The sequence below is a fragment of the Mauremys reevesii genome, linkage group 9 (assembly GCF_016161935.1).
Source record: "Mauremys reevesii isolate NIE-2019 linkage group 9, ASM1616193v1, whole genome shotgun sequence".
NCBI classification, from domain to species: Eukaryota; Metazoa; Chordata; order Testudines; family Geoemydidae; genus Mauremys; species Mauremys reevesii.
This window is the reverse complement of record NC_052631.1, coordinates 34,931,891-34,952,695: the sequence shown is the minus strand read 5'-3', so window position 1 is coordinate 34,952,695 and position 20,805 is coordinate 34,931,891. Positions and strand designations below refer to the sequence as shown.

General features: G+C 39.9%; 1 protein-coding gene across 3 annotated transcripts in view; it reads left to right on the top strand.

Annotated features, from left to right (window-relative positions):
* Nucleotides 1-20,805, top strand: part of NYAP2 (neuronal tyrosine-phosphorylated phosphoinositide-3-kinase adaptor 2) — a 169,136-nt gene that overhangs the window by 134,413 nt on the left and 13,918 nt on the right. For all 3 annotated transcript variants that reach the window (XM_039489833.1, XM_039489832.1, XM_039489834.1), the window contains one exon: nt 5,289-6,386. In XM_039489833.1, the coding sequence (XP_039345767.1) occupies nt 5,289-6,386 (1,098 nt within the window). The remainder of the gene's footprint in view (nt 1-5,288; nt 6,387-20,805) is intronic.

Below are 20,805 nucleotides of genomic sequence, written 5' to 3'. Positions count from 1 at the left end.
ACTGTGTGTGTGTGTGTGTGTGTGTGTGTCGGAGAGAAGCAAGGCCTTCCCCACAACTCAATAGGAGTCCTGTTTTTCTGTCTTAGAGCTGGTTGGAACATTAAACAAAACATTGTTTAGTCACAATTTACAGGTTTGTCAAATAGAAAAGTTTTGTGGAAATGGTTAGATTTTGATAAACTGTCTACTGAACACAGGGAGGGTTCCATCAGAATCCTGCCTGGTTTCGAGACTCCTTGCCTGCCCACCTTCTTGGCAGCCCACCTGGTGAGTGCCGGGGGCTTTCAGGGTCCATGGCTCTGGGGCAGCCTTGCCATCCAGACTCCTGGTCCAGCTGACTCCCCATGAAAATTCCAGGGGACATATTTCATTTCAGAAAACACGTTTCAGTGTTTCCAAAACAAAATATTGCAGGATTTCAAAATATTGAAAAAACATTGACGTTTCAGCTCTTTGTCCCAATTTAGGTCATAAAGTTCCAAAAATTCAAACATTTTCACAGAACTGAAATTTTGTTTTCTAGATAGCTCAGTCTATTTGTCTGTAATGTGAAAACGTTTGTATGCCACATCGGATCAGTTCCAAAGTTGCAGGGAAAGTTCTATGCATCAATGACAGAAAGAACCCAATGATTTTGGTGAAAATTGGAAAAATGATAGGAGGGAAATGGGGGACACACAGAGTCCCTTGCAACTAGTTAGCAGATCCAGGAGCTTCAAGCACCTTTGCAATTGTCTAGAATGGGTTGCATTAGCAACTTTTGGCATTCCATCTCAGCTCTGCCCATCCTCCCATCTGTGAGGGACCACACAGCAGGGCCACCCAGAGGATTCAGGGGGCCTGGGGAAAAGCAATTTCGGGGGCCCCTTCCATAAAAAAAAGTTGCAATACTATAGAATACTATATGCTCGTGGGGGCCCCTGCAAATTGCCCCACTTGCTTCCCTCTCTGGGCAGCCCTGCCACACAGCATCTCTGGCAGAGAGAATAAGGGACACAAGTATGGGGGGAAGAACAATATGGGGCACAAATAGCCCCAGGCATGTGGCAGAAGAGGGAATGTGAGGGTAAACAAAGCTCCTACCATGGTGAGGAATAGGGAAATGAGGGAAAGAAGGGATGGGGAGACTGGGGACAGTGGTATGAGGGAGAAAAATATGTGTGTGGGTGGGGGGTGTAGACAGACAGTGGCGTGGGGGATAATAGGAGAGGGAGGGAACACAAGTGAATTAAGTTAAATCTAACTGAGGCCACTTTACTGCTGAATGAGAGCATTAGCACATGAGTATAATGTACTCTAAATCAGTGGTTCTCAAAGCCGGTCCGCCACTTGTTCAGGGAAAACCTCTGGCGGGCCAGGCTGGTTTGTTTACCTGCCACAACCACTGGTTTGGCCAATCATGGCTCCTACTGGCCTCAGTTCACCGCTTCAGGCCAATGGGGGCTGCGGGAAGGGTGGCCAGCACATCCCTTGGCCCGCGCCACTTCCCTCGGCCCCTATTGGCCTGGAGCGGCAAACCGCGGCCAGTGGGAGCCACGATCGGCTGCACCTGCAGATGCGTCAGGTAAGCAAACCAGCCCGGCCCGCCAGGGGCTTTCCCTGAACAAGTGGTGGACCAGCTTTGAGAACCACTGCTCTAGATAATGTACTTTAAATTCACACCTTGAGTCAATTTAGGGTAACTTTCCTGAGTCTCCCTGTGTAGACATGCCTTTAGGAGTCTTAAGCCTGGTCTACACTGGGGGGTAGGGATCAATCTAAGTTATGCAACTTCAGCTACATGAATAATGTAGCTGAAGTCGACCTACTTAGACCTACTCACTGCGGTGTCTTCACTGTGGTGACTCAACTTCTGCCACTCCCCTGTCAACTCTGCCTGTGCCTCCCGTGGCGGTGGAGTACATGAGTTGATGGGAGAACGCTCAGGGGTCCATTTATGGCGTCTAGTCTAGACACAGTAAATCGACCCCCACTGGATCGATTGCTGCCCGCCAATCCGGCAGGTAATGTAGACATACCCTTACAGAGTCAGGCTCCAAGTTGCTAAGGCTTTGACTGCACCACTGTAGTTCTTCAGTGTAGACACTCACTATAGTGGCAGAAGGGCTTCTCTCATCACTGTAGTTAAATCTATCTCCCCAAGAGCTGGTAGCTAGGTCAATAGAAGAATTCTTCCATCAACCTAGTGCTGTCTACATCAGGGGTTACGTCGGCTTCACTACATTGCTCGGGGTGTGGATTTTTCACACCCCTGAGCAACATAGCTAAGTCGATCTAACTTTTCAGTGGAGATCTGGCCTCTGGCTACTACACTATGGAGCTTATGTCAGCATAGCTGTCAGCCAGCCCCCTGGTGTAGATGCGGCCTACACCACCTCCCTGAATGACAGTAACTATGCTGCCTGAAGCATTCCATCAGGGGTGTGGTTTTTCACACCCCGATGAATGTAGGTGTGCCTGAATAATTTTGAAGTGTAGACCAAACCTAAGTCACCTCTGAAAATGTTGTCCAGTGTCTGTATTCTCCTCTATGCTAACTAGAGGGTCATACATCTTGCTGCTTGTCAAGTATCAGGGGGTAGCTGCGTTAGTCTGTTTCCACAAAAACAACAAGGAGCCCAAATAAATCTGTTAGTCTTTAAGGTGCCACTGGACTCCTTGTTGGCCAAGAGCACTGCACCCACCAGGGGTTCTTTTCATTCCTCCATTCTCTCCACTCACACTTCCCATTTGCCACCTTCCCATTTCCCTCTATTAGGGGCTCCCTACACATCTCCATGCCCTTCTTCATGCCAGGGGCTCTCTATGCCCCCCAGCTTATTCCCTTCTAGTGAGTAAGCTAAACTGAACTAATGCCACTTTACTTCTGAATGAGAGCATCCACAAGGGCTAATGCACTTTAACTGATGCATTTTAAATTCACACCTTTAGTGAATTCTTAAGTGTCCCTGTGGAGACCTGCCCTAAGAGACTTTTGGAAATGAGAGTTAGCCTCCTAAGTGTATGCCTACACTATGGGAACTATCCTGGCATAGCGATGGCCCTGTAGCTACGCTAGCATTAACCTTCAGCGTAGACGCAGCCTATAGAAACAGAAAGGGATACTACCTCCCTCTATCATGGTAGCTGGGTCAATGAAGCATTCTTGCATTGATCTAGCTGTGTTGACACTGGGGTTTAGGTTGGTATAGCAACATTGGTCAGCAATGTGGATTTTTCACACCGCTGACCAATGTAGCTATGTTGTCCTCAATTTTAAGTGTAGACCAGGCATAACTCATATAGGCCCGTCTGTAAATTTGACCCCTGACACATTTGAATACATTGTAATACAACTTTTATGGTTTTAAAAATCTGGTTAAGTTCCTATTTTCTCCCTCCCTCTCAGAAGAAATCCTTTTTACCCATTATACTTATGCAGATAGTATTGGCATGAATGTGGTCTCAACACTCAATATAAACCCAAGATTACTTATTCTTAAACAGAACTAGCAGTCTATTTAACCTCAACCTTTATTATCACAGTTTCTGTGTAGATGATGGAGCACTGTCTTAGCAGTAAGCAGTAATGATATCTTATGTATCAAAGCACAAGTATGACAAAATAGCGATAATAGTATGCTAGAATCCTTCCCCCCTAAACAAAACAGTTCAAACGCAGGCCATACTGCTAGCCTCTCCTACCCCAGAGCTGGGATCATAATCAGACTGTCAAAATATGGTCTTCCAGCTGGCAGAACAATGTACTATTGCTGACTTTAGTGGTGCATTTGAGGCTGAGCTTCTAGAAGGGGTCCTTTAAGTCCACAAGTGCTGCCTGGTTGGTTTAACGTTAGAAACTCACTAGATGTTTTCTGATGGGTCAGCAGAAGGTACTTGGAAAATTCTCTAAGTGTAGGGTTGGCATCACAGAGAAATACAGTATAAGTAACATTCTGGAAGATTGGCATGTTAAACTGAGCTATGATTTAGGGCATTTAGAGCTGTGGGATACATCAATAAGGTATCAGGGTTTTCAACATAGGGGAGATATTTATTCTACAAGAATAGAGGTAAGGGCTAGGATCCTTGCTGATTTTTCTTGCAAGTGAGTTGGCTAAGTCCATTTAAGAGGATAAACTGACTTAACCCCAACCTTTAATGAGATATTTATATAGAGAGACCTACATGTAATTTTCATGTGTGTGTTTCTTGTTGTATCTGTAGAGGATAGTTTCTATGAAATCCTTGACCTCTCATATCAAATGAATTTCATCATAATGTTTCAACTGGTAATTTCAAAAACAGATTTATAAATTGTTTCCAGATTTAAACTATTCAAAAGGTTCAAATCATTTGAGGTGATGAGTCCATTCAGCTTCCATTGAAGTCTTGGCATCTCACAACATGAAATCAAAATGATTCATTAGAATTATTTTGAAGATAAGTATTACAGTACTTACATCGCAGTAAGTACAAATATACTTCATCAGTAGGAGTAAACATGCAATTGTTGCACCCTCTACGGAATGGTCTTATAAATATAGGAGTCTTGATTCATCACTGTGTTACTCTAGTGCTACTCTAGTGTTACTCTGTCACTCCAGTGTGATTGTCTGGGGTCTTAAAGGTTCTTTTACATTCATAAGAAGTTTACTCCTAAGTACAACTGTTGTCTCTCAAGGGTTTTCATAATCCATAGTAATATTCCAGTAGAGTAATATTTAAATATGAAAAGTTCCCTGTCCAAAGTGCCTGAGAGAGGGCAGCCCTTGTGAAAGGAAAACGTACTCACTAAGAATATAATTGTGGCGCACTCTAGCAGAGTTGGGAAAGGGAAGGGCGTGTTTTGAATGGGTCATTATTTTCAGTTGGGTTGCACTAGAGCAGGACTCGGCAGCCTTTCAGAAGTGGTGTGCCAAGTCTTCATTTATTCATTCTAATTTAAGGTTTCACTTGCCAGTAATACGTTTTAACATTTTTAGAAGGTCTCTGTCTCTAAGACTATAATATATAACTAAACTATTGTTTTATGTAAAGTAAGGTTTTTAAAATGTTTAAGAAGCTTCATTTAAAATTAAATTAAAATGCATAACCCCCAGGGCAGAGTGAGTGCCACTGAAAATCAGCCCGCGTGCCGCCTTCGGCACACATGCCATAGGTTGCCTAACCCTTCACTAGAGTAACTGGAGTATTTCTAAGTGAATCAGGCTCCAGAAATCCATTCTAGAATTATAACATTGTAAGAAATTCTGTGTCCAAAGACGTTTAAATATTTTTTATGAATTTATATTACATTCTGTTTTCAGCATCAGCCAAACCAAGACCTCACAGTGATGAATATACCAAGAAGATCCCTCCTCCTAAGCCTAAACGAAATCCAAACACTCAGCTAAGCACATCTTTTGATGAAACGTACATCAAAAAGCATGGCCCCATGAAGACAACACTCACTAGGGATGCCTCTTTATCGCAAGTCAGCAGTCCTGCCCCAGACACAGAAGAAGAAGAGCCTGTTTATATTGAAATGGTTGGGAATATACTAAGAGACTTCAAGAAAGATGAGGATGACCAAAGTGAAGCAGTCTATGAGGAGATGAAATACCCTATATTTGATGATGTAGGCCAAGATTCAAAGTGTTCATGTGAATATGACCATCACAGTTGTTCTTCTCAGTGTGCTACTCCCACAGTGCCTGACCTAGAATTCACCAAGTCCTCAGTGCCATCTACTCCCAAGGGCTTGCTTTGTGATATCCCCCCACCATTTCCAAATCTACTTTCTCATAGACCTCCACTACTGGTGTTCCCACCAGCACCAGTGCAGTGTTCCCCAAATTCTGATGAGTCTCCTCTAACTCCACTGGAAGTCACAAAGCTTCCTGTATTAGAAAATGTGTCTTACATTAAACAACAAGCTGGAGCTTCTCCATCTTCACTGCCACCTCATACACCGGGCCATCAAAAACTGGAGAAAGACCAGACAGTATCTCATGGAACTACTACTCCTGGGCACTCCTCCTCACCTCCTCATCCTTCTACCTTATACAGAACACAGTCTCCACATGGCTACCCTAAAAGTCACTCTGCCTCACCCTCTCCTGTCAGTATGGGTAGGTCTCTTACCCCCTTAAGCCTCAAAAGACCTCCACCTTATGACTCTGTACATTCAGGAAGTCTCTCAAGAAGTTCTCCATCAGTGCCTCATTCTACAGCCAGAAACACGTTGCAAGAAGGGGGAAAGATGGTAAATGCCTCGGTCAATACCTACGGGTCATCATCACAGAGTGGTTCACGTTCTAGAACACCGACCAGTCCTTTAGAGGAACTAACCAGCCTCTTTACCTCAGGACGAAGTTTACTGAGGAAGTCGTCCAGTGGCAGAAGATCTAAAGAGCCTGCAGAGAGTAAGTTTTCAATACACTGTTTAACTGTCTCATCTACGTCATTATAACTCTTGTCATATTTTATTAAATCAGAACTGTGCAAATAACCACATAACTCAGCAACATGAATTATATATGTCTATTCCTTTCCAGAGGAAAGTTGATTACTGATGAAAACTGCTTCTATATTTCATGTTTTTATTTTATATATCAAGGTTTCAAAGCTATTTGTACTGTATTATGAAGGCTTGCAAAAGAGAACTGTAAGAGATTTAAGGCCCAATCCCTGCAAGGTCTTAAAGGTCTCTGTAGTGGTGCTGAGTTCTGTCCAGTGCCATTGAAGTGCCCTAAACTCACATGGAATTCATACCTCATGAACTCAGGCCCATAAATACTTAAATAATGTTAGAACATGAAAAATATCCTAGTTGTTTTCAACAAAAGAATCCCACACCTTTGTTTCCTGGCGAACAGTCTCACACATAGCTCCCATGAGCTTTGAGGATACTCCGCATCTTGCAGCATTCTGACCTTGAAACTACACAAGGTGTAACTCTAACTGAAGTTAGCAAGAGATGATCATCCATAAGGGTAAACTTGGCACAGATATTAGTATGTTCCCAAATCCTTCAAAGTCAGTGAAACCAAAGACTGTGTTTGGCCCTAAGCTTTTATAGATGAGCAAAGTCAGTGAGCTTGATATAATTTCTCAGTTTATGACTTTGATATCTTGAAGCCTGAATAGCTCAGATGCTTTTATTTGAGAATAACTGATTTTGTAGCGCTCTATTGTATGTTTTTACTAATCATACATTATACCTTTTTGGCAGAGATGTAACAAAAAAAGTGCCAAATTCTATGCTGGCTTTCATCCTGATAAGTGATGGTAGTTAGGATGTCTTCAGGCTACCAAAGTTTTATAGAGAGATTGGGCATTTTCTGAACTGATTTATAATCTCCGTATCCCCCTGAAGTCAGCACTTGATTCTCCTGTCGCTTACAGCAGTTTTACACCTCCCCTTGGGACCAATTCTCTTCTCATGTATATTAGTGTATATCAGGAGTAACTCCTTTGAAGCCTATGGATTTTAAACCGTGGCAGTGATAAGGGAATTAGGCTCAGTAGGATACACAGAGTATGTCAGTGCAAAAATTAGCCTGATCCACCTACGATAGTTTGCCAGCCTGCAGACATAAATGCATTGTATGAAAGCTTAGTTCCATGATTCAGTAGTTTTGCCACAAATAATTACAGTAATAAAAATACAATAACACCAGATTTGTGTGTGGGATGGAAGCAAATTTGGGTCTAGAATGAGAAGGTTCTTGTAATAAGGGACAAATGTGAAGTATGTTACAACATTTAGGAATAATTAAAGTGAAGTGGTAGAGAAACAGTGGAGGAGTAAAACTGGCAATAAACATTATTGCTTGTTAATAAGCAAACAAAAATCCAGCACCATCCAGAGAATGAATAAATTCTAAGGTTCTTTCTTTGTCAGTGTGTATAAGAGAGCTGACCTTAGAACCCTGAGAAAGTCTCACAGTGAATGTGTCAGTTCCAGATGCTGAAAGTTCAGGATCTCTTTGTGCTGCCATTTCACAGATGACCCCATAGGTGCTGGAACTAGAAGTGTAGGGAGAGGGGGGCAGAGGTGCTGCAGCACCCCTTAGTTTGAAGTGGTTTCCATTAGGTACAGGGTTTACAGTTTGGTTCGATGTCTCTCAGCACTCCCACTATACAAATTGTTCCAGCACCCCTGGCTGACCCCCAAAAGAAGTTCTCTATATTCCACTTGACTGCAATTGACTGTAGACTATCAAGGGGCATTTCAGATATGAATTTAAAGCAGATCTTGCCATCAAAATCTCCACAAGAAGCAGCTTTCTTATTGGCTGCCCTAGGAGCATTTTGTTTGCCCTTCCAAAGGAAGAGAAAGTGCTTGTTATTGGCCATTAGCAGTGAAAGAGAAGAGCAATTAGAGAAGCCAAATTTGGTTCTTTTCAGGACAAACCATCCATGTTATGTAGTGAAGCTAACAGCAAAAGACTCTGGAGTGCTGCTGTGTAGAGGAAGTAAACAGACTGTCGGTCTAATCCTGCTTTACTTCAACTGGTATTTACAGTATGATTTAATCTCCTGGGATTACCACAATACGCAAGAATAGGGTTTGTGTTCAAATATTATAGCAATAGAAATCACTGTAGGATGACCTGTAACCAAGTACGAGATGAGCATTATCTCTCGTGTAATTCTACAAAAAAAAATAAATCACAATAACACATTTAGAGTAAAATGTGGAGTTTGAACATATAATCTGACCAAGTTTGTCACATTTTGTGTGGTATAATAACACACAGTGGAAGACAATGTGGACTAAACTTGTCTTCAGATGTATTTAAGAAATTTTACTCATACAAATCATGCAGAAAGCCTGAGGCTGTCACACTATTTTGAATCAGGATATAATACTCTACATTTATTTGAACAAGAGAAAAGCAATTGCAATATATGGCAAACCAGCATGGGCCCTTTTTTCTTTTTGCCAGTTTAATGTAATTTAGTCTGAACAAATTTCTGGAAACCTGATGGAAGTAGAAAAAAAAAGAGAAAGTTGCGTCCATCTTATGAAATAAGAGCTCAGAAACTAATGAAAAAAAAAAAGAGTACTTGTGGCACCTTAAAGACTAACAAATTTATTTAAGCATGACACTAATGAATGTGTAGTTTGAAAAAATATATATATTTATTCTGGGCACATCTCAGGCAAGATTCTCACTGAAGCCTATGCAATTTGGCCTTCTCTCACTTATTTGAAGTACTCATTGCTAAATGTAAGTTTTAAAATTTGCATGATACAGGATTTTGGATTCAAATTGAGCGTAGTAGGAATGTACTATAGCAATTATGGAGCAAAGTCAACTCAGCTACTTGGTTGCCACTCCAGCTGACTTCTGTGGGAATTGTGCACAGGTAGCCAAAGGCAGAGTCTATTCAGTGGGCTTTTTTCAGTGTTTTTTTGTAGTTCAGAGTAGCTCTGGAGTAACTCTCTGTACTAACTCTATAGAGAGTTAGTGCACAGAAAGGTGAGGTGTAAATCCAGAACGCTGTCATGTGCTGCACATTAACTAGCTATGTGGATGCTGCTACGGTGCATGAAAAGGACCATAATGCACCAGCAGTAGGTCAAAGTGTACCTCAGAGCTTTTCATATCTGGTAGCAGGGGCAACACAAGCAGTTAGTGTTCAGCATGCTAGAGCAGTGTAGATTTGCACACTACCTTGCTGTGCACTACTAGCTCTCAGCATTATTCTCTCATTAGTTACAATTTGACCATGCAATCTTTTCACAAATAGAACTCCCATGAAAGACAATTTCAGGAAAGTTGCTGGCTCAGGGAAGAATGTGCATTTGCACCCATTTAGATCCCTTTGCAATAGGTTTATCTCAAGTTTCATTTTATAGCCATAAAAATATATTTTTCTGGGTAAGATAAGAAATAGGTACAGATGGTAAAAAATTGGAATTTCTGTCCTGTGGGAAATTCTGATATTTTGACATTTCTTTTCATCCTAAATTGGATGAATAGAAATTTCAATTTGGAAATGTCGAAACGTTTCATTTCATTTCAAGTAGGCTCAACATTAAGCTGCATCTGCCTGAAGTGCTGCAGGGCTGTAGTTTAGATGCTTCAGGTCCCTTTTGCTCTACACTCTGGACACCGCAGCTGAACTGCATCTTCATGATCCACTGCAGCAGTTCAGCCAAAGGGGAGGCTGTTGTGCATCGTGGTAGTGTTGCCTCTACAGAGGGAATGTGCAGAGGCGATCTTGATGGATTGTTGGGTTTTATATTAGCTTTAGAGGAGGTAGGAACCTCCTCGGTAGGCATAAAAGTGCTCACAGAAAGTTGGCTGTAGTGCTCCTGTAGTTGGCTGCAGTGGTCACTGCGGTGCTGATGAGCTCCTACTCTCATTAGCCTCCCAGGTCTCTTAGGGTATGTCCAAACTGCAGTGTAAGCCCAGAGCTAGTAGAACTAGAGTTAGCAGCCCCTGGGTTTGTTAACCTAGGGCTTGGGCATCTACACTCATTTGTAACCCCAGGCTAGGAATTGTTGAACACTGGGTCCAAATCTACGCTGCATTATGCAGGCCCAAGTTCAAACATCCATATCCTGGACTTTCTAGCGCCCTTCCAAAATGTGGCCACTCTAGCCCTTTGTTCATGGTGCAGTGTGGGAAAACTTGACTGTCCACCAAAGCTGCCTGTCCAGAGGACAAAGAAAGTCAGCCCAAGGTATTGTGGGGTACTTCTGACAGACTCGCGGAGCATGCATCGAGTGGGGCTGCAGCTACACTGCAAAACAATAGGGCTTGAATCCTGGGTCCCAGCTAGACTCAGGCTTGGACCATCCACCCTCATGGAGTCCTGGGACCCTGCATCTGAGCCCTCGGTTAGCGCAATTTGTATAGCTGGGGGGGAGGTGGTTAGGCTTGAGCCTGAGTTTGAACCCTGATCTTACAGTGTAGTGGGTACACGCCCTAAGAGTGTAGCTTAGCATTTCTCAAAGTTCTCAGTGAAAGGTGTTCATCCCTTTATTACCATACACATCCACCCCCATCCCTGAAAAAACCCAAACGTCAAAAGTACCACATGTGTGTGTACGTGCACGTGTGTATAGCTGTGTGCATATATGTAAAAACATTTAAAAATCATTAAAATCTTGGCAGGAATAAGAAAAATATATTTAGCAATATGATTCAAAATGGTTTCAAAATAGTGTCAAAACTAGCATGAGAAATAGAGAAGTCTGCTTAAATGGTGGAAAATCTATATAGAACGTGTATTATATAAATCTTTTCTAAAACTGCAGTACTTTTATTTTTTTTAAAGATATTTGAAATCTTTGAATTGCTCCTTTGGCCACCTTTAAATCTAACTGCTAAAGCCTTCACATTTTATTCAGGTCTTCAGTTTAAATTACTGTAAAATCTCTGATTTGGGATTATAATTTTTAGTCCTTATTTTATGAGAAATATATTTGTATATAATCTAATATTTATATATTTACAATTAAACTGTATACACCCATCAGGTCTTTTTAGCAATTTAAGATACCCTCGATTTAGTTAAAGGTTTAGAAATAAGTTACTTAAGGGATAAATTTAGTTAGCTAAAGGGTAACTTTTTAAATTATGGGTGGGATTTTCAAAATTTCGAAAGAGATTTAGATGCTCAGTTTTGATTAATTTTAAGAGCAAAACATAACCCATTGGAGTTGTCTGCTTATAGCAGGAATGGATTTGGCCATTCATGTGGATTTTTATGTTAGTAGCTACATTGTGGCCAAAATTTTCAAACTTGGGTACCTAAAGGGAGGGTTCTAAAGCTATAATTAGGAACCTCATTAGGTGTGATGAATTTGAAAACTGCTGAGCACCCAAATATTCCACTGAAATGAACTGGAGCTCCAGTTGTTCAGCACCTTTTAAAATCATTTTAGAGTTTTTATTTATATACCTTAACAGCAAGTCTAAGTGTAGGCACCTAGGTTTGAACATTTTGGCCAGTATTTATCTGCTATTTGCTTGGACTGAATTCTGCAGTCATCCTGCATGCATAACACTCCATTCAATCCATGTATCTGGAAAGGCTGCAGAATCAGGTTGGTATCTATTCATATAAGAAAACTGTAAGAATTATGTTAACCTAAGGTCAAAAATAATTTATGTTCCCAAATCTCTGTGCCTGAAACGGACCTCAATTATACATCTGAAGATGTAGGATAGCAATAGACAGTCTGCAAATACTCCCCTTTCAGGCTAAAATTCCAAATTCAGAAGGCCTGTGAATTGGAACTTAACCATGTTTTGGGAAAGTGAGCAATCTGGACAAATGCAGATTTGAATGGAGTACAAACCCACATTCATTAGGGCAAAATTCTCACCTTGAATCTACCAGACATACAAACTCTGATATCCTGCCCTTTCTACCTATGGAGACTCTAATGACTATGGTAGGAGTTTACCACACTTAGCTCAGACTGCCATACGGATCTAACAAGAGAATTTTGCATTTAGCTTGGTCTGATTAATTTCTGTAAACTTTCTTTTCCCATATTCTCTTCTGTCCGACAGGGATCCAAATCCATATGCTAGTTCCTTGGAAAGCACTAGCATGAAAATTTCAGCTTTCTCTCTATCACTTTGTGAACTAATTCCTTGGCATATAGCAGATTTGAAATCTCCGTGGGTGGATGACTGAGCTTGGAATCTGAATAAGTTCATTTTTAAGGTGGTTAGCCATCCTCCACCCCCCTCCATATATGTTATTTGAAAGATTATAATGAAATTATAATCCACAATTCAGTAGACACCAAAAAGGATCTGAAAATTTGTATAATTATCTAAATCTTCAGATGCTTAACTAAACCTCCATACCTTCAGAAAATAGTATATCACACATTTCCTCCCTGTCTGTCACAACTGTACAGTGAAGTGCTCCATAGGACAGAAGCCACAGACTCTGCAAGACCTTGTGGAGAGGGTGGCCTTACAACTATTGTTCATTGCATACAAGAATCTTCCAAAATGTGCAGAAATTCACAAACACACGAGTCTTTTTAGCAGTCACTACTAGAAACTACAACAAAGTTCCCATTAGCTTGAAAACGTGCATATAAACAGGAAGCTCTTATAAATTTACAGTAGGAAAGAAGACCAGTAATAAGTGGAAATAAATAATATGCAAATAGAAATTGCTGACCCTCATTGTGGCTTTCAGTAGCATTTCACCCAGCTAAATCAAATGGGCTGAAATGAATGAGTTGGAAAAGAGCATTATATATACTCTTAGATACAGCTGTATTGTAGTTTTAACTAGAGTCGTGTGTGTGCATCGCCCTTTGGTTCTGTGTTATCATCATGGTTGGCTACATATCTACATGATGTCAGAAAAGACAGAGGCACACAGAAAACAGCAGGAGAAAATCTGAAGGCTGTTCATTTCTCTAATTCAGTCTGCATTAAGGATGTGGATAAGACAGATCCTGCATATGCTCTGGGCAAACTGAGTGACTCAGTCAACATAACTGGATACAGTGGTCATGCTTAAATTCTTGTCAATTGCATTAGATAACTGAGTAACCCAGGATAACCAAATAATGTTGCTGCTCTTTGCAGCACTTCCCTCTAATTCCCGGTGATAACAATATACTATATATTAAAGGGATGCTGCCAATTTTTAGGTAACATTAGCAAGTTATCAGAACTGGCAAGGTTAATTACTAAACTTTGAGTATGAGCACTTAATTCTCCCTACCCCACTTTCCTTAATGCTTATGTTTATTTTCATTTGCTCTTTTCTTCCCACCCTTGTATTCAATTCCTTAGACATGCCTTTGCCTTCTTGTCTGTTGGTAAGAATAGGAAACACTTTCGAAAGAGCACAGCACCTGCCATCAGACCCAGATTTTCATACGTCTTCAGCTACCAGTTAGGCACCAGAATCACATGGCCAGCTTTTCAGAACAGCTTCAGTATGTTGGGTACTGAACTTTTCCCCAAATCTGGCCATCAGTGTCACAGTGGGAGTTGCTGGGTGCTGAGCACTTTTGAAACTCTGGCTGGAGCCTAGATGGAAGCTGGACTCTTTTGAAAATCTGGCCCTGAGGTGATAAACTTCTTAGTACTACCACTGAATTACCTCCGTTTTGCACTAATCTAACTCCATTCACTTCCATGAAAGGAATTAAATGGAAGGAAAAAGAACAAAATGACAGAACGAGAAAGAAAAAAAAGAGGAAAGCTTGTATTTCAGCTGCTTATATATTTATAAATAAAATATGGAGAACAGGCAGGAGAATGGGCCAAGAAGGGAGGCCTTCAGTGGAGTTTGAGAGGAGCAGAAAAATTACTGGTTTATTATTTAAATGAAAGAATGTCTTTATTACACACAGACTTAAAATAGAAAACACATATTTTGAAATGACACAATAGTTTCATTAATTGAGACCATGACATTTTCTCCTCTTCTAATTCAGCAATTCAGGCTCATGAAAAAATCAGATTCTCTTGGGACTGCTACAGTATATAGAATCATTGAAGAAGATGTAATTTCATAAATAATTACTCAGATTTTTTTTAAACAGCTGCTGCTTCTGACTGATGTGTATGAACTTATTTATTCCATTTGTTTGTTCCTCAGCTGCTTGATCTCTAAGTACAATTTCTGGTTATCAAGCCAATCAACATTTCTTTTTAGGAATAAAAACCCCAACTCTTAAAAATCTATAGTTAAAAAAGAAATTCGATAAAGTCTGTCTTCAATTTTTTGGCCGAGGTTTCACAAGGTTGAAATAGGCTTTATTTTTTGTTTATTACATGTACAGGGAGGATATGGGTTTTCTTGGCCATGTTAAACATGTTTAAAGAAATAGATCTTTTAAAAATAAATTAAATTACAGGCACCTATTCTGCCCTGTATTTAATAGATGCCACTGATAAGCAAATCAACACTTGCTTCATTTGAAGACCTGGAGTTTAATTATTTGCTCCACGTTTTGAGTGCCACTCATTTATCTGCACAGAATTTTCTAATCCACAAAAAATTATGTCTGTGAAAATTAGACCTCTAGGGCCAAATCCTCAGTTGTAATCTAGCATATCTCAGTTGAAATCAATAGAGCAGTGTCAATTTACACCAGCTGTGCATCTGGCTATTAGACACAAATCTGACATTGGTAATTACAAAAGCCCATATTGAAAATTGTACAGTCATCTAGCAAAACTGGCAATACATTATAAATTGAGAGTTTATTGCTGCTTTTTCTAAATATATCAACTGCAGAATGCACAACAGATTGGTGTGTGCCTAGAAATAATAAAAATAGAAATAAAAACATTTAACCTTGTGCTCTTTTCCAGAAATCCAAACATGCATTACTTTCAGTCAAATTGCATAAATACAATCTGTTGAAATTTATCTGTGAGTCCTTTAGAGAGGCGATATAAATATATGGTACCCATATATTCGTCAGTGAAAATAATAATGAAGTAATAACTAGCATTTTTAACCCAAACTAGCCCAAACTGATCACTTTGGCAAAGCAGGTCTGTCTGCTGAAGACCTAGGCAGAGTAGGTGTCTCTGCAAATAGGGTCTGCTCCTGAAGTCTTTTCCCCCAGTGCATGATTAGATGGCAAGGGAAAGCTCATTCAGACCATGCTTACATACACATGTGCATGCTAGCTCTCATCAAGCTAGTACGAGTATAAGTAGTAGTGTAGCCATGATAGCAGGGTTGTGGCGGCAGAGACACGGATGAGCCATGCTGATCCATACCCACCATTTTGAGGCGGGTTTGTATTTATCACAGCTCAGCAGTGCCTCTTCTGTCACTCCCTGTCCTACCACGGCTATGCTACTATTTATACTCATGTTAGTTCTCGGTGTGGGTATGGGTACTAGAGCAGAAGAATCATGCCCCTAGCTCATAGTATAGATGCAGCTTGTCTTTTTCAGAGTCTGACCTTCCTTTGTACCTTCCTTTGGGTATGTGACAGTATGGGCAGTTCCTCTGGCAGCCATCAGCTAATCAGGGAATCTTCCCCTCTGAGAGTGTTAATATGTTTCTTTAAAGACTTCACAACTGTGCCTGTACACAAAACTGTGGTTACTTTGAGTTTCATACTTGTAAGCTGGGATAGAACTCAAGTGCTTCTGTGGTTTCGAGACCCCAAAAATTCAAAGTACAGATCCTCCATATTTTCTATATAATAGAAAATGTTCTTTAGGACCAGCATGTTTATAATGCAGATTTTCACAGAGCTGGTGCAATCCATTGTAGGGACTAGTATATATGTGTGTCTGTATTCAGCATACATGCAGAATTAGCTTATTTAAAACAAATTGTAGTGAAGAGAGGTCAAAAAAATTTAGCAATTGTACATTATAGAAAACAGAATGATCATTTTTTGCATTTCCAAAGGCAACCGAGCTGAAACAATTTCCCCAATTTTACCATAAGCAAAAATTAATTTTGCTAGGAAAACTCTGCTTTCCATTTTCAAAATTAGAATGTGTACATCAGAGCTGCAGAAGGTCATCGTTAAAAGAAGACCTTTCCAACCCTTGCTCATGATCTGAATGCTAGTCCCAGGATCTCCTGAGCCACTGTCACTGCTTCTTGCCAAAGACAGAGGTTAATTAAATGCATTATCTGGACTTTTTACAGTAAAACAAGTTAGCTGTAGAATCTGTGTTATTGTAAGAGAGAAGGTGGTGGGAGCTGTGTATGGCAGTGAAAAGAACAAAGAAAAGAAATAAGTTCCTTCCTTAAGTTCTGAAATCCTTGCAACACTTGTAGCTACTATTGCCCTTCTTAATGTTTCTTAAAATGTCTTTTCCAAACTGATTTACATAATAAAAGAATAACAATTTCTTGGGTTGACTAAGTTGCTTATACATCAGCTTTGAAGTATCTCGACTTTCTAGAACTTCTGGTTTGAGTCCCAGCAGGGTGAGCTCAGTCCTTAAGTGCAGTCATTAAAGGATTGCTCCAAAGGCCAGTGAAGTCAGAGGAAAGACTCTCACTTTAGTGGGTTTTGGATTAGGCCTAAATTTTGGCAATGGGGTAAAAGGGCTTTACTTCCTGTGGGAAAAATTTGTTCCATACAAAAAGCCTCCCTGACTCAGCATACTTATATACTCGAACTATAGACACTAATATGGGGGATAGGGAGAATTAGTCAATGTGACTAGCTGGAACATTCCACATAACTTTTGGCCCATTGTGTCCTCTTACCTCCCTAAATCTCTCCTTAAAAAACCTGCCAGGAACATCTTATCTCAACACAACCAATGACATGTCATGGATGGGCAAACCTCAAATGTTCAGAGATGTTTTATTTGGTTTATCCAGCTCATCTTGATCTGGATATTGACCTGGAAAACTTGTGGGATTTCCAGCACTTCCTGGGTTCTGCTGAGGCTGGAAATAGAAATACAGGAGCACACAGAAATAATAATAATTATTATTACTATAATAAACAAGAAAGGGTCGAGTTCAACTGGGCTTTAATTCTGTACAAAGGGCCAAGTTGCTTTTAGTACTGAGTGGATTCATCCATCCGTAATAATTATTCGGTACAAAAATTAATATGCAATTAACATCTAATCATGTATTAAGTGGGAATAAGAGAGTTATTGATCATCTAACCTCAGCTGAAATTAAAAAATCTCATTGTTTGAACCAGACAGACATGGGTAAACCTTATTCTGACGTGTGATTTACATCCATAATTTAAATAAAAACAACTTGTTTTGGAAATGTGAATCTACTGTAGCACTGAAATGTATTAACCCAAGATAAAGGAACATAAGAAAGGCAGCATGGTGTATGCGTCAGTTTGTGACTGGGAGTCAGTAAATCTGGGTGTTATTCTTTGATCTGCAATTGACTTGAACATGACCCCACAAACATTTACACATTGCCTAAGCAGACATGTTAGGCCTGAAAGGATCAGGACGCAAATTGGTGGCAGAGTCAAGAATAAATCCCAGATTTCCTTACTCCTTAGTCATGTGCTTCAACCACTGAACTGCGGTATAAGGAACAAAATACAAACAGAATGTTTCTGTTAGTAATGAAAAGGAGGCACTCTCATTGGTTGAAAAATTAAACCATCAAACAAAAATTAGCGTTAATAAACATGTTATACTCAGAGCTGTTAGAAAAATGGCAATTATTTTCCAGGAAAAACTTTGAATAAAATCAAACAATGTTAGTTTCAGTTGAAAATTTTCATAAACTTTTTCATTGATCATCTAAATGGAATTTTTAAAAAGTGTTCAAATTTTATTTGATTGAAATCAAAATTTAAAATTTCTCTTTTTCATATATTTGATATTTATTCACCTTTTCTCTTTCCACTGGTAAAGTGGGGGAGGATGGGGAAAAGAAAGAGGAAAAAGGAAAATATTAAAAAATGAAAAACAAATTCAATTAGATCAGAAACATGAGTTTGTTTCAATTTCAGCATAAACAAAATGTTTAATAACTAAATGAAAATAAAAATGTTGTTTTGACCAAAAAAAAAAGGAAAATTTCAACAGTAAAATATTCATGTAAAATGTTGGTATAGTTAAAAAAGTTCTATTTTGATGAAAAACTATTAAACTAAAAATGTTCAACAGCTCCATTAGTTTCCATTGAAAGAGACTACATTTGCAAGTGAGGCTATAAACTTGTACCCATTAAGTCTGTGCTCTCATCTTTTTTGTTAAAGTGACCCTACAATTCAGCTTTACCAAGTCAGCACCACTTTCTCTTGTGCTGTCCCAGTGTCCCAGGATATCTGAAATGTCCTGCTTTTTCACTCTATCAGTCAAAACATCTTCAGCTGTTTTTGAGGGGAGATTTTTTTAAAATTAAAGTAGAAAATGTTTGTTCAAGACTTATTATTTCATTGATTGGAATGGACCCTGTGCTTACCAGGAATCAGTCCAACAGTGATGAACAGTGTTTGAAGCAAAGGGAATAGTTGAATTAATATAGACACTAACCAAGTTCTTTTATTCAAAGTGAATGTTAATATTAATTGTTCATTCAAACAGCAAGTTGATGGAAAAAACCCTCCACTCTGAGGATGTAGGAACACAGTTATTACTAGACTGGATTGTACCTGTGGTCCAGTATCCTCTCTATGACTGTGGCCATTACAAGATGCTTCAGAGGACGGAAACCTTGCAGTAGGCAGTGGTGGAATCATCTGTCCTCCACATTAGGTCTCAAATAGTTAGAGGCTGGCTTAAGTCCTGAAGTATGTGGTTTGATATTCCTAAGTGGCAAAACATTCTCTGAGCCCCAGAATAATCATGTATCTATGATAACATCTGACAACCAACCATTCATTTTCAGAACAGTATAAACCACAATATATTCACATTAATTTCCAGCAGTTCTTTCTCACAGTAAAATGTGCATTATATTCAGCCCCAACTGCGCCACCCATTGTTGAGTTCACAACTCTTATTATTTATATTGTTACAGTGTCAAGAGACCAATCCCTACTTTCTTATGCTAGGTTACTATAAGGGTAGGTCTATACTTACCCGCCCGGTCGACGCGTAGAGTTCGACTTCTCGGAGTTCGAACTATCGCGTCTAATCTAGACGCGATAGTTCGAACTCCGAACGCGCTCCCATCGACTCCGGAACTCCACCACCGCGAACGGCGGTGGTGGAGTCGACGGGGGAGCCACGGACTTCGATCCCGCGCATCTGGATGGGTGAGTAGTTCGAACTAAGGTAGTTCGAGTTCAGCTACGCTATTCGCATAGCTGAACTTGCGTACCTTAGTTTGACCCCCCCAGTGTAGACCAGGCCTAAGAGTCATACAGTTTAAGGCCAGAAGAGATGACCAGATCATCTATAGACAGAAGAAGACACTGTACCTGCCCCAAAATGTTTACATGCTAACACCCCAGTCCTGAAAAGACACATGTGCTCAACTTGATTTCAGTAGGACTACTCATTCTAGCAAAGTTTAGCACATGCAGGATGGGGTCCAAAAAAGATAAGCTAGAGAAATGATGATAAAAATAGACAGACAATAAACAAGAAAAATGTTTAATGAGGTTAGCTGCATGTCTTACTTGTCAGGTCTTTACATTTGCTAGTTTTAGTTTATGTTAAATTTTAAACCTTGTCTCTGCTATTATTTATTGTAATCCATGTCTTTTAAAATTTCTGTGGGCCAGATCTGATACACTTATTTCCACCAAAGTGTATCTTACTCCACAAATAGTCCCCCTAAAGTCATTGGCACTACTTTGAAGCTATTGTAGTTATGAAATAAGGTGCTTACCCAATAGGAGCCAAGCTTTCAGAATCTGGCCCTATTTTTCTATTTTGAAAGCCATTACCTATTTTTTAAATGTTACCTGTTTTCTGACTATTTTCTATTATTGTCCTTCTCTGTTTTCTATTTTTATGTTTCAGCTTTAATTCTTCCCTAATTTCTATTTTTGAATTACCCTAAGGCCTCCAATTCTAAGCTTTGAAGGTCTCTCTGCCCCTTCCCTATTCCATCTGCTAGCAGGCAGAGTACATATCCACTGTATTTAGATGTGAGTAAAAACTCACATTCCAGAAGCGGAGCCAGAATTTGAGCAGTGACAGAGTCAGAGGTGTCCGTGGGTCACAGGTGGTACCACCGTCAATTATATCTATTGGCCTAAAAAAAGCACCACACATACATCTAAAGGCTGCTGGGGTGGCAGTGGGGGGTGCCTCTCTATTAGCTCTGCTACGCTCCATTCCATGGACGCATGTGTTGAATTAATATTTAGATGCATTTCAGTCTTGTCTCCTTGTTTCTGAGACTCTTTTTCAGACATTCTATTGATTTTGCATGGAACTAGGTCAGAACTACTTTGAA